This window comes from Alligator mississippiensis, chromosome 5 (assembly GCF_030867095.1).
Source record: "Alligator mississippiensis isolate rAllMis1 chromosome 5, rAllMis1, whole genome shotgun sequence".
In the NCBI taxonomy this organism is placed as follows: domain Eukaryota; kingdom Metazoa; phylum Chordata; order Crocodylia; family Alligatoridae; genus Alligator; species Alligator mississippiensis.
In genome coordinates, this window is record NC_081828.1 from 32,469,323 (window position 1) to 32,486,336 (window position 17,014).

Below are 17,014 nucleotides of genomic sequence, written 5' to 3' on the forward strand. Positions count from 1 at the left end.
ATCTCCAAGTGCTGCATAGTCCCGATACCCATTTTGAGAAAAGATCTCACAAAGACTGAAAGTCACTGGTCCAACATTTTATCACAGCTGTGGGTTTTCTTGGATGCTGGAGAGCTGCAATTGCACATACTAATTTCTACACTCATGTGCTGAATTCCTATCTCTCAAAATTAGTGGGAATATCTCCAGTGCTGACAGCCACAGACTTAATTCTTTTCTGCTCTAGAATTTAGAACAAGTACTCTATCTTCAAAAGCTTTAGGATAATTCTCTTTATTAATTGATCACTTGCTAGACAATGGCTTCAGACTTAAAGGGCCGACATATGAATGACTTACGTGGCTGTGGTCCACTCACTTTGGGATTGGAAGGGAGTGGGCCTGTTTAAAATAAACAAACAAACAGTCAATCAATCAAATCAATAATTATGCCCTGCATGCAGTACAAGACAAGCCATCTTCAGCACTGCATCCTGAGAAAGTCTTTAAATAGTGTGTAATTTTAAAAACTAGGAATTTCAGGAAATCCAGTCAGAATCGACTGACCTGGATTAGTTCGTAAAAATTCCATTTGTATCTTGATTATCCTTCTGAAGAACACAGCCATTGTAGAGTGCATTCAGCATGCTATGCGCTGCTGGCAGGTGCTGCACAAACTTCTCCACCCAGTTGTCATCAATTCTGACTTGCAGTAACTCATTATCCCAGTGCAAAGCTCTTTAGAGCACTGATTACTAAGGTTGCTTTGAGATTACCACATTCATCCAACTACTCACCAATCTTCAGTCATGGGGCACTAACATATTAAATCATTGTAACAGCCAACTATTCCCCTTTTACTTCTAAGGAAGGCTGCCTCCAGGTACAATGGGCCTCATTTTGACCAGTTTACATCCATATATTTTGATCCATGCTATACACACACCACAAAACACAATGTAAATTATTAGCTAATGCTCTCTCTTCTTGTTATTTATACTGAAAGATAAAGATCGTAGCCATGATAATAAAGATATTATTCTTTGAAATAATATCAAAATATTATCAGGAGCATTCACTAGAAAAATAGGGAAAATTTGGTCTTTAAAAATGCAGTTTCCCCTACTTTCTCTTGTTTGGCTTCTCGTCTCTCCAGTATATACATGACTGGTATCACTGTGGCAGAACTTACTAAGACAAATGTCAAGAGACACCTACTTCCCCAACTACTTATGCCAACACAAAAGCCAAAGATCCAGGCTATTATTATAATTAAATATCCTGCATTGTAAGCCATGATTTACCTCTGGACAACCCAGCTACTAATGCATATCATCTCAATTCTGGCATGTCTAAATGGACTGGATGCTTCTGCTATGAAATGTGATGAGGTACTTAACATCTCTATCTTAAAAAAAAAAAAAAAAAAAAAAAGAGAGAGACTGAAATCAACTTTGCTATAGATGGAAGAGACATTTTGGTAGTTCCAAAAGATATTTGGAACTACCAAATAAAATTACTGGAAATTTTCCAAAGAAAATTACTGGATAAACAATACAGTGAGAAAACTAATGAAGTACTGCTAAGCAACAACTAAAGTTTAGAGCCTCTTAAGATGCCACTTAATTAACTACCCTAAACAACCCATTGGATCAAAGGGCCAAAATTCTACTAGATCATTAGAAACATGTGCCTGCAATATCCAAAGTCGTGTTTATTTACCAGTAGAAAAAATACAGTGATGTAGTTTAACTTGTGGTTATCTTCTGTACATCATCTTTCTTAGGTGAACTAGACAAGCAGGTTAAAACATTGATGTGAGAACTGGGAAAGGGTTCAGGATTATTTTTGTGAGTTTAAGAATGTAATTCCTGTTTTTTTAAAAAGCATTTTCATTCATCTATTTTGGAGTATATATTGCACTGAGTACAATTACTTTAGTCTCAGCCTTAATCTTTTCAGAATGTTTGAAAATACATAATGGTACTACAAGACTGTCCACACGCTCAGTTAGTATATCCTAGCCTTGAACTAAATGCCTCCTGAAGTGAAACAGAAATTAGTTTTCCATACTCATTCTGTCATTGGCCTCTCCCCAGAGAACAAGGTTGCCAGTTAATGATAAGCTCTGTATCACATTACAATCCTCCACCAAGTCATCCAGTTCCTCTCCAATGGATTGTCAAGTGGATTGCTCAGTAGAGGTTTGTGCAACACAAGAGAGGAGAGCGTCTTTGAGGTCCAGGAAAAGGTGTGTAATTTTAATGTATTAGCAGCCAGCTCCAACTGAAGCATATGGAAGCACTAAAGTACTAACGCACATTCTATATCTTTGTACAGAAAAAAATGCTCGTCACTCACTTGACCTTTTTCTGTGACTTTGTTCTCCTCACCGATAAAAAAAAATCAATTTTTCCATCCCTCATATAATTTGAACAGTGAAATGAGACAGATTTTACAACAAAGAACATGAATTTCACAGAATACAATGGGCTTTATCTATATGCCTTTAATTCTTATTCTGCCAAAAACAAATGTGATGTAAGGATGCCAAAGTGTCAAGAGAAATAGAATGCAACACTTCTGATACAGTTTGGTTTTAGGAGATTTCATTGGGATCTGGTATATAAAGCTGAAGAAGTGAGTTTGTAAAACCTGTAATGCAAAATTAATGGGGTTTATGTATTTATATTGTCATAGATTTTTCCTCTAGATGCACAGCCTCAGAACATATTACAGTCAGTGGGAGTTGTGCATGACGTACAGTGAAAAAAAACAGACATCACCACATTGAACAATTTGTTCTAGCTCCCAAAACATCAAGCCTACAAGCTTCTTCACTTGGCTTACAGAGCAAATGTAATAGGAATAGTTCCAATAACATGGCTTGCTGCAATGAAAGCTAGCCTGTTCCACATCAAAGGAAATGGTAACCTGGCATCTCTGAGATGCAAATTCTCTTATTTAGTAGTGCAGTGCAATTTCTTTTCCACGTTTTAAGGAATCACTGTATTAGCCAACATTGGCAAGCAACATTCAGAAAGTGGCCATTTGATTCATTGGGGAAAAGCTGCATAATGATAAAGATATGTTGTTAGTGTTCTATTGTACATTATGCCTGAAATCTGCAATATTCTTGGAAGAGTTCCATCAAACATCCCACAGTCCATTGGTGGGATGATGTCAATGGCGGTGTCTGCAAGCGGTTGCTAGTCGGCTCTTGCCACCCCCACCCACCCCCCTGCCTGTGGGAGCTCTCTGTCCATTGTGGCCATGCCCCTGGCACTGACACCGCTGCCACCACCTGCAGGTGGTCACCATGCACCCCAGCCCCCGGGAGCACGCTTCGTTCATGCCACAGTCAGACTAGATCACCTACAATACAACAAAATATTCTATCACAATATTGTCTCCTAACAAATCAACATAAATCTAGCTTGTCTTTATACAAAGACTCTGTATTCTTCACAAAGAAAAAATGTCTAAATTAAGTAATAGATTGAGGTAGCACATAAAGCTCTAAATACCAGCTAGGGACAGGCATTACACATAAACCGGTTTAAGTGATCAGAAACTGGTTTAAACCTGTAACAGAACAGATGTTCAGTGCACATAAACCAATTAGAAAATGGCTGAAACCGGTTTGAGATAGACATGGTTGAATGTAGTATCAGACTTAACTGATTTGGGTCAAACTGATTTATGCAATATCTATCCCAGACCCCTTGCGGGTTTAAGATAAACCAGACACCCCCAGCATCTCAGCATGCTCTCTGGGCTGAGCGAGGCTCCCTGCTCCACAGGAGGGCTGGCCCCTCCCCTTTGTTTTCTGGCTGCAAGTCCGGCAGAGACTGCAAGCTGCTTCTTCCCTCCTCCTCACCTCTCCCTGCTAAGCAGGAATTCCCCCCTCCCCTCTGCCTTGCTGAGGTATCTGTGTATTAGCTAGGTAGAATCAATAGGTAGCTGGTAATGTCCCTCTCTTGTTTTCTTAATAGGGTAATAAACAATGAGTTAGAAGTGATAAATACTATTATCAATTCCCTGCTGGGCTAAACAGAGCATCCTGCTGGGCCTGGCCACGCCCCCCTCAGCTCATTACTGTGGAAGGGAAGGGAGGGCTGCTCTAGTGCCCCCCAGCTTCTAGACTGAGCCACTGCAGGCATGTGCCTGCATTTCTGGGATGTCTGTGCAGTTACAAAGTGATTTAGCTTATCCAGGTTAGACTAACCTGCAAAGATTGAATCAATTCAGCCTCAGGCTTTTTGAAAGTTTGTCCCTAGCCCAAGAGGGGACGAGAGCTCAGAATGTAAATCCATTTGCTGAAAAACGAACTTTAGTTCTACAGTTTACTCATTCCCAACAGAATACATTAATCAGGGAGATCTGCATGAAGGGAGAGTTCAAGATAAGGCCCACACACACAGTTTTAATTGTACCATATTTACATTAAATATTTGCCTTTAATTTTTTGTGGATTTAATCTGTGCAAAAAAAATAATTTTATAAAACATGGGCTGACGTGCTGAGTTAAACAGAAACAGTTGTTGCTTATGTCCCCTAGCAAAGCTCCATGGTACTAGAAGCTGTTTAAACACTAAAAAGCACGCACTGCAGCACTAAAGTTAAAGGATTTCTGATCCCCATCTTTTGAATCTCTGGAAAGCATTGAGAAAGTTCAAATGGCCTTGCATGTAACAAATGGAAGATTTTGATCTCCAAGTGCAGCCATTAAAATCTTCTAATTAAATTGCCAAGCTAAAATTGAAAAACAGATAACATGCATGTATTTTGTTTTATGAATGCGTTACAATGAGCATCCTTGCTGTTGTTGTCAGAGAGGCTCTGGTAAGAAGTATTTTCACACAAGAATCTGTAACAATAGTTCATATTTTCCATGTCTCCATAAACATAAAGGAGCAGACCTGCAACTAATATACTTAGGCATAAATCAGTTTTCTTCAATGGTAACTATGACCAATTAGTTCACACCAACTGAGGATCTGTCCCACTGGATCCAATCTACTTTTTCATACATGGGTACAGCTCCCAGTGACTTGTACTGAAATTGTACTTCCTCCTTAGAGACAGAAGTGAGCACATTGTATTTTAGTTTATATTTGCTACACTATAAATGTAAACAAAAATTTTCTTAAGTGTACAAAAACTAACACTTTATTGACACAGAGACATAAGAATGTCAAATGCATAGCCTATGGGCCATGTAGGAATGTTTAAGAGGGGGAAACTTATTTTCATTGCCTGTTTACACTTGAATGAGCCACTAAAATAAACACCACCAAATCATTTTGCTGCATGGCCCTAGAAATAATCAATACAAATGCACAAAATAGTTTAGATAAAGTGTGTGTTTCTATCACAATTCAGGTGCCAGAGAAGCCAGTTCCAAAGCTTTCCAGGCCTCTGGGAACTGGAACCAGTACAACCAGATCACACAAGAAAAGAATGAAAAGTGACTGACTTCTTTTCACTGGCAGAATTCAATCCCTCGATTTTGGTCCCTGTCCTTCCCTCCCCCATCACACAACCCACATACGTACAACCATGAAAACTCTCATTCCACCCCACCCCAAAGGTCAAACTGGATTACATCAGTGAATTCCACGGAGCATGCCTAAGGGGCTCATTGACGTCAGCACCAGGGTAGAAGCCTTTCCAAGTCAGTTTGGACAAAAGCCAGCTGTCAGACAGCTATAGGAACTCTTATCTGATAATGTCCTTTAAAGACATTCATACAATGAAAGCTGTTGGTCAAGACTGTATTGATTTTGGCTGGATTAACGGGTGATTCAAAAATGAAAGTTTAGGGACACGTTTCACTAATTCTGTGCCAGGCCAAGATTGTACGAGCGTGTGTAAGAGTAGAGATCCAGGGCTGCTTTATTCTCCACTACACTAGTAAATAAGCAGCATGCTATGCACTGCAGCACAGGATACCAAGATTTGATGTCCCATCCTACTCTTCCACCCTTTTATCTGGCAAGGGTTGAAGAAGTGTAAGTAGTTGGAGCATATCATCCTTTACATTAAAAACTGCCCTATGTCGTTGGCACAGTATGCCTCCACATTACACTCAAAGGTTTTGAAAGGAATATAGCAACTGGTTGCCACAGTATGGGGCAGATTTTAAGATCCATCAAAAATATATAGAATCCAGAGGGAAGGTTTACAGCTAGATTGGAACACAACTGAACAATTCTTTGCTGAAATCATTCAATCTGCAGTGGCAAGGAGCCTAGAACATTAAAAAAAAAAGTCCTTAATCCACCTGGTCCTAACAGTCAGATTCCCCTTAGAGTAGCTCATCACTCTTAATAAATAAGCCCAGAACTATTTTTCTAAAACCTTCGTTGCAAAGCTGATAATGCTTTACAGACTGCCTTTGTTCCAGGACATACATTTCCTCCCCCTTCTAAAGATTTAGGACACAGCCTATGTAAACAATTGGTTAATTTATATGACTTCAAGTTCTCACTTCTGAGACAAATGTTGAAAGGTGAAAAACTGATTTTGCATTAAAAACTGTAAATAGAGGTTATCAAAAAACATAACTCTCATTTCTCAAGTAAAAAAAAATGTAACTGAAGTGGCTGCTTCTAGAAGAAGTGGCTTAATGATTCTTTTCCCCCCAAGAGGTCTGAATGGAAAACATCAAAGCACCTGCAAAGCAAACAAAAATACCTTGGAGGAGCAGCTCCCAAGAGCAAGAGCTTTTGTGAAAGACAGTAATACAACACCTCCACATGTAAGTGTTACAACCAGCTGTTCTCCATTGTGAGGTTATGTAAATAGGCAATTAGGTTGAAGAGTGAACACAACATAGGCAGATTTCAAGAAAAGCCTCCAAGAGAAAAAGCTGAAAAAATGTTAGAAAAAGTAGGAAAGAGCTCTGCTTCTTTCAGCACCATGCAATGCAAAAGTGCTGCAGGAAGAGCACTGATGCTGGATGCCCTGTATAGATCATAACTGCAAAGCATTCTTAATATACAACTTCAGTATTTCTCTGATTGGGGCTGTGATGTGCTCTTGTTGATCAAAAAAGATCAGTCCCCATCACAAGCTGGTGGCTAACCATATTCAGAAAGTCATCTGGGAGTTAACAGATGAAAGAATTATTTTTGCCCAGTGTCACTTAACTTTCTTCAGAGCTCTTAAATCAGAGACAGAGAGAGGAATATAGCAACTTCCGATTCCCACCTTTTAGGTTTGTACAGAAGTTGGTGTTTTGCTATTTAAAGCACTTTATTGCCGTGACTTAATGTAAGTGCACAGCTTTACAGTACTTTAAAAATCGGTACAGTGCTTTAAATTAACCCTTGTTAAATGAAGTATTAAATTTAAAGTGTTGTATTTTACAGCACTTCAGCAACCTACAGCACTTTAAATTAGTTCTGAATGCTGGTCAAATTTCTGACTAGCGGAGAAGCTCCAGGAGGCTGTGGAGTGCTCCCTGCCTCCTAGCCTGGAGAGTGCAAAGCTCAGAGTACGCTCCCCCCGCCAGCACTTCTATCATGTTTAAGAGTGCTGTAACTTTATAATGCTATAAAAAGTGCTCTAAAGAACAGTGCTGTAAAACATGCATGGAGCACTTCTGTATGCACCTTTTTGTTCCCAGGCAGAAGACACGGCAGAGGCAGGATGGCACAGACTAACTGGTTCAGAGAGGCATATGCTTTCATAGGTAACAGCCTACTTAGTCAGATGCCACCCTTCGCTGCTCCCAGGGGAAGGCATTTAAGCACAAAGCTCTGGAGTAGTAAACAAGGAAAAGGAACAGACCACAGCCATTGAGCAAGTCAAACATGGCCTATAGAAAGAGAACAAGGTGTTGACAGACGCTTAGAAAAAAAATTAGCCATCTGGACATTAGCTGGTGGTTGCTGGGTGTGGCAGCAGTGGCTGCAGGCACATGAGCCTCCATGGCAGGCCGCTGCCGGGCTCTGGGCCTTCTGGTGCTTCTGAGCTGGCCCAGGCAGCTGTGGACACAAAGGACTCATCTCACACAGCCAGCCAGGCTGCCAAGGCACCTGCCCACAGGTGCAGCAGTGTTGCCTAATTGCCACTGCCTAGCCAGCCGCCACCCATACGTCCTGAGCCAGGGTGTCAGAGTCACAGCCAGCTGGGAAGGGCCTTGACCTGAAGTCCAGCCCAGGCCAACCTGCTATCCGAGGGCCGGCTGCAGGTGCTGCTGAGGGCAGGTGCAGAGTGGCCAGCCTGGGCTGGGCTCTGGGGGCAGGGCCTTCCCAGCCGGCTGTGGCTCCATGACGGGTCAGCCTGGCCTGGACACGGGAAGCTGGGAGAAATCCAGGTGCACAGCTCCTGCAGCCCCAGCCCAAGCCCCAGCCGGCTAGGAAGGGTGCTACCCCTGCGGCCCAGCTTGGGCCAGCCCCTTCGTGCCTACCCTCAGCAGCACCCGTGGGCTGGCTCAGCTCAACCCCGCAGCCCCAGCTCTGGTCAAGGCAGGGCCATACCAGCTGGCTCTAGACGTGTCCCCTGCTGTGAGAGTGGCCAGCCAGGTGGAAAGTCGGGCAGACCCCAGCTGGGGTCCCTGTGTCCACAGGACAGAGGGGAGACAGGGGAGTTTAATCCCCCTTCCTGCCTCCCCTTTGCGTGAGGTGCTACCCTGGCTCGTTTCTGGCCATGCCCCCCCCCCCGCCAGGACAAAGCTGACAAGGGCTGTGTCTCCCTTCCCCCTCCAGGCACACCAAGGCTGGGGGCCTTGCAGGCCGGGGTGGGAGTTTAAACCCCTCCCCAGTTATACTCAGCGGCCTGCCTCAGATGAACAGGTACCAAAACAACTCCGCTTTTTCTCTTTCCATCCTGGAAGTCATCTCTTGCTTAATTGTTCTGACTTTTCTTTCCTCCTCCTCTTCTTTCTCAGAGCAAAGTAGAAAGAGCAGGTAAGAGCAAGGAGATTCAACTGAATGCTCCATGTTGACAAGAACAAGGAGGCAAAAGATTTTAACCGAAGTGGATGGGTGGTCACTTCTTTATGGACCTGTACATCATCCCTTTTGCCTTCTGACTTCCAAGAAGGTAAAGCCATAATATTACCTGTCTTTTTTATCTCTATGGGGAATACTGCAGGGGAGGTCTATCTAATGTAGGGTTATGGATATTAAAAGCCATACCAAATGATCATGTGTAGCATAGCACTCAGGAATCAGTATATTTTCATGAAACTACACTTACGTTTTTCATAAAGGTTATAAATGAGTTAATATACTCAACCCCCAACCAAACAGAACTAATGGATGCTAACAATTCTTATCTCTTTCTTAATGATCTAATCTTCTAACGGAACTGTCTTCCCTAAGGCTGCCCGTCTGCTTTACAAAATTCTACTATAATTGCCATACTAAAATAAATATTTACAAATCACAAAGAAGAAATTACATAGCAGATAATAAAGTACTGCTTTCAATTTCTAAATAAGAATGAATTGCTGGAAGTAATTCTACCATATTAATACTTATGAAACCCATATTGTTATATAGCACAAAAAAGAGTATTCCTTTCTCAATGCCTAGCCAAGCTACTTTACCATAAAGAAGTAAAAGAGGTTAAAAAAAGCACATGACTGCCAGCATTCAGATATTATGGAGATGTGTGCCCCAGATCTGTAAATGAATAACATTTTGCAAGAACAACAGCCCCATTAGAATATACAGTGCTTGGAGCCATAATTTTAAGATTTCAATTCTCATATGTTGTATAATGCAATATAGCTATGTTAACAGGTTCATAATGTATATTGCTACCTTTTGGTTTCTCTTCATGGGGTATTACAGCAAGGGGTTTGGTAAACGTCTTCTTATTCTGCATCATGGCCAAGATCATATTAACATTGAGAGAGGTGCAGGCTTCATCAGGAGGAATGCACTGTGGGTGGAAGTAACAGTGTGTGAGGTCAGGGATTCACTCAAAATAAAACACAGTATCAGCCAGAACAGCTGCACAGCTGTCTCATTATCAGAGTTGTTCACTCTTGTTTACTGAAGAGAAACAGGAGATTTGAATGTTATCAAAACCCCAAAACAATCTCTGTAATATTGGTAAAAGGAAACATTCTCAACCGTGCTTCAAGATGTAAACTTTGCTTTAATACTACATTTTCTAAAACTATGGGAATTTACTACAGAATTTTAGTGACTATGATTGCTGTATTCTAGGATAACAAAGGCTGATGCTGATTGCCACTGAGGAAAGAGTTTTCAGAAAACTCTTCCCAGCTACCATCCATTGTAGCAGGTAACTTTCTGCACTCTTGGATCAACTTGGTTAGGCTTCCAATTGAGTGGATTTTCATGGACAGATATTTTATGGGTTTTATCCAACCAGGACAAAGTTTTACATGTACAAAAACAGAGCTGAGTTTTGCAAATCTGGTGGTCAATAACATAGCTCATTAATACAGATGCAGATTAATAATAATGATAATAATAATAATAATAAGAAGAAGAAAAATAACTGCTGCATTTTAGCGATTATGCACATAAGTCCCCAAAAAACTAAGGGGAAGTCAGAATTCCTAGAGTGCATATCTTTGCCAAATAATGGATTTTGCTGGTTATAAAGCAACTGTTTTACAACTGTCTCTCACAATAACCAGACAGAAAACAGGAACTTTGTTTTGATGTATGAGAGTAGCCCGATATGGGGAATTTACTGTAAAAAAAACCCCCACCACCACCAACAAAAACTACAAAGATGAACAATACAATGAAAAATGAAAAAAAAAACCAAACCTACAAAACCCCCAAAACAAACAAAATGTTAACATTCATTTATTTCCTTTCCAGGATCTCTTGAGGCAGGTCAGCCTTGCAATTCACATGTGGAAATTCAAAGACAATTGCAATATTATCTCAGGAGGTTCTGGAAAGTTAACATTAACATTATTCAGGCTATTACTATATGATCTGACTACCAGAGATAAACCTAGACCCACACCCCTATGGCAGGCAGTTTCTATTTACCATATCTAACCATTTTATGACATTTTAAGTGAAAATATGTAAACGTGATAAAGATTCATCACAGCTGTTAATGAAAGGGCTCTATAAACATTCTCAGGTCCACTAATAGCATGTAAAATACATTAATCTGAGTCTATAAAATTTCTAATAGAAGAAATAATATCTGGAAGTGCTATGATCTCAATTTCCATTTATCATGAAGAAAATATATTTATAGCCAAAAGTTCAAGCTGGTTACGAAGCTACTGACCTTAGGCAGTCCTTGGGTATCTTTCTCTTTATTTGTACATAATGTCAGCTCGCAGTGAAGAAACAGTAGTGAAATATTAAATATTGGCTTAAACACAAAGCTAAACCTCTTTTTGTCTGTCTGCACTTGTGGTATAGGACGATTCACCTTCTGTTCATTGTAGAATTTAACAGATTCATCTTTAGGACAAATATTTTCTATGATGGTGTAGTCAGACATCCTATCCGGGTTTGAATATGGAGAAATAAAGCATGTTTGGATTGCAAAACCCAGGGCTCTATCAGCTTTAGTCACAGAAACCTGTGCAGAAAAAATAAATTATTAATAACTTAGGTAGGGCATCATTTTGTCAGCATCATGTAGTATTCACTTCTTGCATAATTATGTGGTTTTAGCATGCCAGCTCCAATTAGGAATACTTCCAAGTTTAAAGTCTCAACAGGTACAGGGTAGCGTCTGGTTGATAAAGCAATAATAAGGAGGAATTTGTGGGTTCAAATACATCTTATCCACTGTCTCGTATTGTGACCCTGGGCAAATGCCTTGAGGTCCTTTGATGTTATGCACCCAGCATGAAAATCCCAATTTTGCCTGGATGTTATTTGATGGAATGAATGCTACATCTGAACTGAGTTTTTGGGGAAGTGAGGAGCATTAAACTTCCTCTCCCCATAAATATATGGGCAAAAGTACAAGACTATCTAAGGAATTACAAATTCTATCCTTCTGTATCCTTCACTTAAGGGAAAAAATAAAAACATACAGTGGAATGCAGAGGCAGAGCAAAGAGGTCATGGTTTGCAGTATGCGAGGAGCTTGTGGGTTGTGTGTGGGGGCAGTATAGTAACAAACCATGCAACTGTAACTTTTTTTCTGCAGTGGATCATTTCTATTCTTTTATGAGAAACAACGCCCACTACCTCAGTGCACTGATGCTATGCAGACAAGCTGGAAGGCAGATAATGAATGCCACAAAGCAAATTGTAAAAAAAAAAATGTTATGCCGGCAGATTTCCAAGGGAAGAGAAAGCAAATTAAGCATGTTATTCCTATGAACAGCACAAGTGTTGCACCTAATTATCTTCACAGCATGATCAAAATAGTCCCAAAAGCAATAACATCTTTATTATAAAAATTGGTTTCTGTATGTACCCAAACCAGATGCATTTTATGTATATCTAATAGAGAATCTATCACATTGTCCTATAGTCCACAGAGAAATCTCTGGATGTAGAAGTATGCATACTGAATGATGTAATTTGTCCCTGAAGTGATCAATAATTTAATTGGAGATGAAATGGTGAATTGAATCCCCCTAACCAAGAGAGGCAATCTATAACTACAAACTGGAAGTAGAGAGTGATAAGTACCTGTGTGGGGGAAATAAGAGGGACAGTGGAAGGAGAGGAAAAAGAGTCAATGGTATAAAACAATGAAGAAAAGGGACTTGTGGCAGGGATGACAAGTATACCATAATATTTCAAGGAATTCAAATTTCATCCAGTAATACATAGTTTTAAAAGAAAAGCAAAAGAGCAAGGATAGGCAAAAATACCACATAAAAACAAGGCTGAATAAAATCTACACTGTGAAAGTACAAAATGATTCTGTTATGGTGAGATTAAAATGCTGGTAAGAAAAGCAAAGGCAGAGAATGAACAATGGCTAAGTTACTGCAGTAAAGAAAAGGCTGCTTCTTCCAAGAACCAGAATCAGCAGAGGAGAGACAAGGGCAGGGTCCTTAGGGATTTTGGCCCAAGTAATTTATGAATTAAAGAGGTGGACAGAAACAAAAATACTTTTTTTTTTTTTTTTTGTTGTGAGTGAGAGCAGAGGATGGGGGAATAGATGCCAGAGACTGATATAAATTTTCCACTGTGAAGAAAAGAGAATGAGAAAAATTCAGTTGGTGCCAGGACAGGTGATAAAGAAATTAGAGCATCTGTCTGAAGAAATAACTTCAGAACCAGACAAGTCCCAAGCCAGAGGGATTCATCCCAGAATACTGAAGGAAGGGATGGTCTTCGTCCAAGTGAAAAACTAATAACTTTTATTAAAATATTCTTAAGTCATTTTGATATATTTCAGTTTTGTTTAAATTTCATTAAATATAGTTTTCACCACCAGAATTGTCAAGTCTTTGGGGAAAAAAGTAATTTTTATAGGCATAAGATTAAAAGGTAACTCAACATTTACAGAAGCATGAATTGTCCATTAACTAACAGTCCTGTCTGAGTACTGTTTAGCAAATACATTTGGAAACATCAATGGTAATTACCATTAGAAATACACAGTTCTGTGTAAGACATCTGTTTCTACAGTGGACCTTATTTTTGGAGGTTTCCTAACTACATACAAAGCTCTTGTCAGAATTTCTTATCATTGCCTGGTTGGTATCTTATTAAAAGTGCAAAGAAAATAAAAAGATCTTCAAAACCAATACAAAATCTAAATCTTGAATGATTTTTTTAAAGGTAGCAGGTACAGCTTGACTTCTGTTCTAGATTTTAAAAAAATGGAACAAGTAGTGACATGAAGGTTGGTTGGAGTTATAGCAACCCTGTTCACACATCTACATCCACCATGAACTTGGATTCTCCTTTGGATATAACTAAATTTCATTCCTTCAGATTTGTTGTTTTTAAATTACAGAGATTAAGCCTCACAGGCTACATCTACACAAAATGTTTACTAATTGCCTAATTACTACTCCTACATTTACTAGTTGCCTAATTAGCTCTGCAGTAAGTGTCTTGGTGTCTACACATACAGGACTATTAGGCTGGAGTAAACTAATAAACTCCACCACAGGTTAATACTTGTAAATACAAGTACTACCCTATGGCAGAGTATTTTACTCCACAGCAACACACATATAGAAGCTGACCCAGCTGCCTGAGGCATGAGTGTGCTTCAGCATGAGGGCTACCTGCCAGCTAGCCCTGCACTGGAGCACCCTGATGCCCCAGCCAGCCCCTCTGCAGCACGTTGAACCAGGTCTGATCAGCCCTAGGCTGGCAGGCTGACCCTCCAGGCTGCTTGCCAGTCGGGGCTGCTCTGACATAGCTCAACATGCTGTGGTCCCAGGCACACATGTGAATGGGAGCAATAACAGGCATTCACATAATGCACACAGGAGCAATAAACTCTGGTGCAATATGCCAGCCCCATCAGTGTCTACACATGTGTGTAGAAATACCTACTCTAGCCTGGGTACTGGAAGCAATCTAGCAAGACTAGCACAGCTCTACTTGGGCTAATTTACCCTGTCCCTCAAGTGAGGGTATCTGCAACTAGACTGTGGATAGTACTCAAGCTAGTTCAGTCATGTGCACTATGGACATAACCTAGGAGTCAGTGAGGACTATTTAGAACCATGGTATGATGGGTTGCAGGATGAATCTTTGTCACTTTGTAGACCTAAAAAGTTCTAAACCACTGAGTCAAGCAGACAGGCTGTGTTGAAATGTCTCTTGCATCTTACTGTGTGGCCTCATGTAAATCTCCTAACCTCCCTGTTCCTCAATTCCCCATCCATGAAATGGAGATAATGCTCGCCACAATCATCATACTTATTCATGCTTACAGAGCTTTTTGAAAAATATGAAACTCTGCAACTGTAATCAAACCATCTGTGTAAAACTTCATGGAATAAAAGGGACAACACATGTAAATGGCACCTAATGCAAAGCCCACTGAAGTCAATGGAAACCACTGCATTCGGTTCATTGAGCTTTAAATTAGGTCCTGAGTTTTCTTGGGTAACAGTATTTCAAGCTGGCGTAGCAGGTGATGGCAGCATTGTATGAAAGATTCCAAAAGAGCCCAGACACCAAGTTATACTTTTTTGTCACATGGGAACACCTAATTTGGGACCCAGGAAGAGAAATATAAAACTATAACTATTTTGCATGTATCTGTGTCTTTCAGATGAAGCTATTCCATGTTACCACATAAAATAAACTCACATGCTTCTAGTTTTGTTTGTTTTTATCAGTTTGGAATTATCCAACAAACATAGCTGCAGCAATTTCCATATACAGTAAAATCCCTGTTATCTGGCATTTGAGTAACCGGAACACTCTATTAACTGGAATTTCCGGCTGGTCGGCTATGGGCGGGGGGGGGGAGAGGGGAGGAGGGGGAAGCTCACATGTAGCAGATACTGCTACCACCCACCACCCTGCACTGCAGCTGTTCCATGTGCGGCCGCCGCCACCCCCCGCCCTCTGCTCCATGTGCAGCCACTGCCGCCCCGCACCTCCCCTCTGTGTCCAGCTGAAAACTACCAGCCTCAGGTAACTGGTATTTTTAGATACCAGGCACCCCCATTCCCCACTCATGCAGGATAACATGGATTTTACTGTATTACCCAGGCACTTCGTTTATCCAGAATTGATGCATGTTACGTTTTTTTAAGCTGCTGCAAGTTTTAGCACAGGTACTCTGTAATCACATTTCTGAGCAACCCTTTGACACCTACTTACATGTAGTACAAACTAACATTAATATTGGTCCAAAACCAGAGTCAACAGCATTTCAACCCATGGTGACTCCACAGCTCAGCACTGCTCAGTATGTTTGTGTACTTAAGATAGTTCCCACAAAGGATTCATGTGCTAATTAGCCCCCACTCGTGACTGGAACTGGTTGTTTTTGTCACAAGTCCGGGGATGCTCCAAAATGTATATTCAGATGAAGCACAGGGCAACCTGGTCCAGTTTCATTAACCATATGCACCAGGCTGAGAGAAAAGCCAATAGAGGGATTCTGGGTGAACTCTATACAATGTCATGGTTCACCATGATGTTAAAAAGAGTTGGTGGTGGGGGGAACTTCACTTAATGGGCACTGCCATATGTCTTATTCAGATGGGCTACTGTAACTTACTCTTGTGGTAGGTTCCCATCAGCATGTTCACCCAGTGTGGGGCATGTGTTTTATAATCATGCTTAGTGTTGGCTGCATTAAATCAACTTCATAAATGTTTTCCATCGCTGAGCACATACAATGCCTTTGCAAGTAGTTTAATGACAGACAGTGTACTTAATGAGATTTTGTTGCATATGATTGTGGGGGCTCCTTTCCCAATGCCAATTGTGGGGAAAAAACCTTGTTTTATATTTGAGTAAATATGGTAAAAGGCCAGATTTAAGTACTATTCTGCATTATCTAACTAGAATAACAGAGTTTTCCTTGGGTGATCTGCCCATTTTAAAAGGATTCCTCAATCTGCAGCACAAAGCATCCTCCTCCTCATTATCCTGTGGTTTACCTCTTCTGAAGTCACAGAACTTTACACCTGTGCGCTGTGTTTGAGGCAATTGCATAGTGCTGGTTTTCACCTGGAAAGCACACATTTGGCTAAATTTACATGTCTATGTAGAACATTTCAGCTCATCCGAGTGCCTTGCACAGTTCGTTACCTCAACGTAAATCTGTCCGTTCTCAGCAACAGAGAAGAGTCCTTGGCAGGGAGCCAGGAAGAGATCTGTCTTATAAAGCTCCATGTTGAAGGTCACATTGGTGATACGCGGTTCAGAAGGCCAGAATATGGGAGGATTAAGAGAGGCTTTGCCACCCTCTGCCTGGTGCAGTGTGCAATTAAACTAAAACGAACAAAGCAATACAAATAAATCCCAGCAATTATACAATGAGAACGGTAGTTATGCAAGGGCAAGTTTGCCTCCTCTCCTACCCTATACAGCTCTTCAATAAGGTCAAACGAGATAGATGTGAGAGCAGAACTAGGGCCACAGTAAAATATTTCAAGATAACATAGAATAATA

General features: G+C 40.7%; 1 protein-coding gene across 7 annotated transcripts in view; it reads right to left on the reverse strand.

Annotated features, from left to right (window-relative positions):
- The window catches only part of TGFBR3 (transforming growth factor beta receptor 3), a 192,617-nt gene that overhangs the window by 13,425 nt on the left and 162,178 nt on the right, over window positions 1-17,014 (reverse strand). For 6 of the 7 annotated variants that reach the window (XM_019479036.2, XM_006275072.4, XM_006275071.4 and 3 more), the window contains 4 exons: window positions 16,652-16,834; window positions 11,226-11,525; window positions 9,758-9,878; window positions 339-380 (listed from right to left, as the gene is read on the reverse strand). In XM_019479036.2, the coding sequence (XP_019334581.1) occupies window positions 339-380; window positions 9,758-9,878; window positions 11,226-11,525; window positions 16,652-16,834 (646 nt within the window). The remainder of the gene's footprint in view (window positions 1-338; window positions 381-9,757; window positions 9,879-11,225; window positions 11,526-16,651; window positions 16,835-17,014) is intronic. The other variant, XM_014599677.3, reaches the window with a different exon arrangement.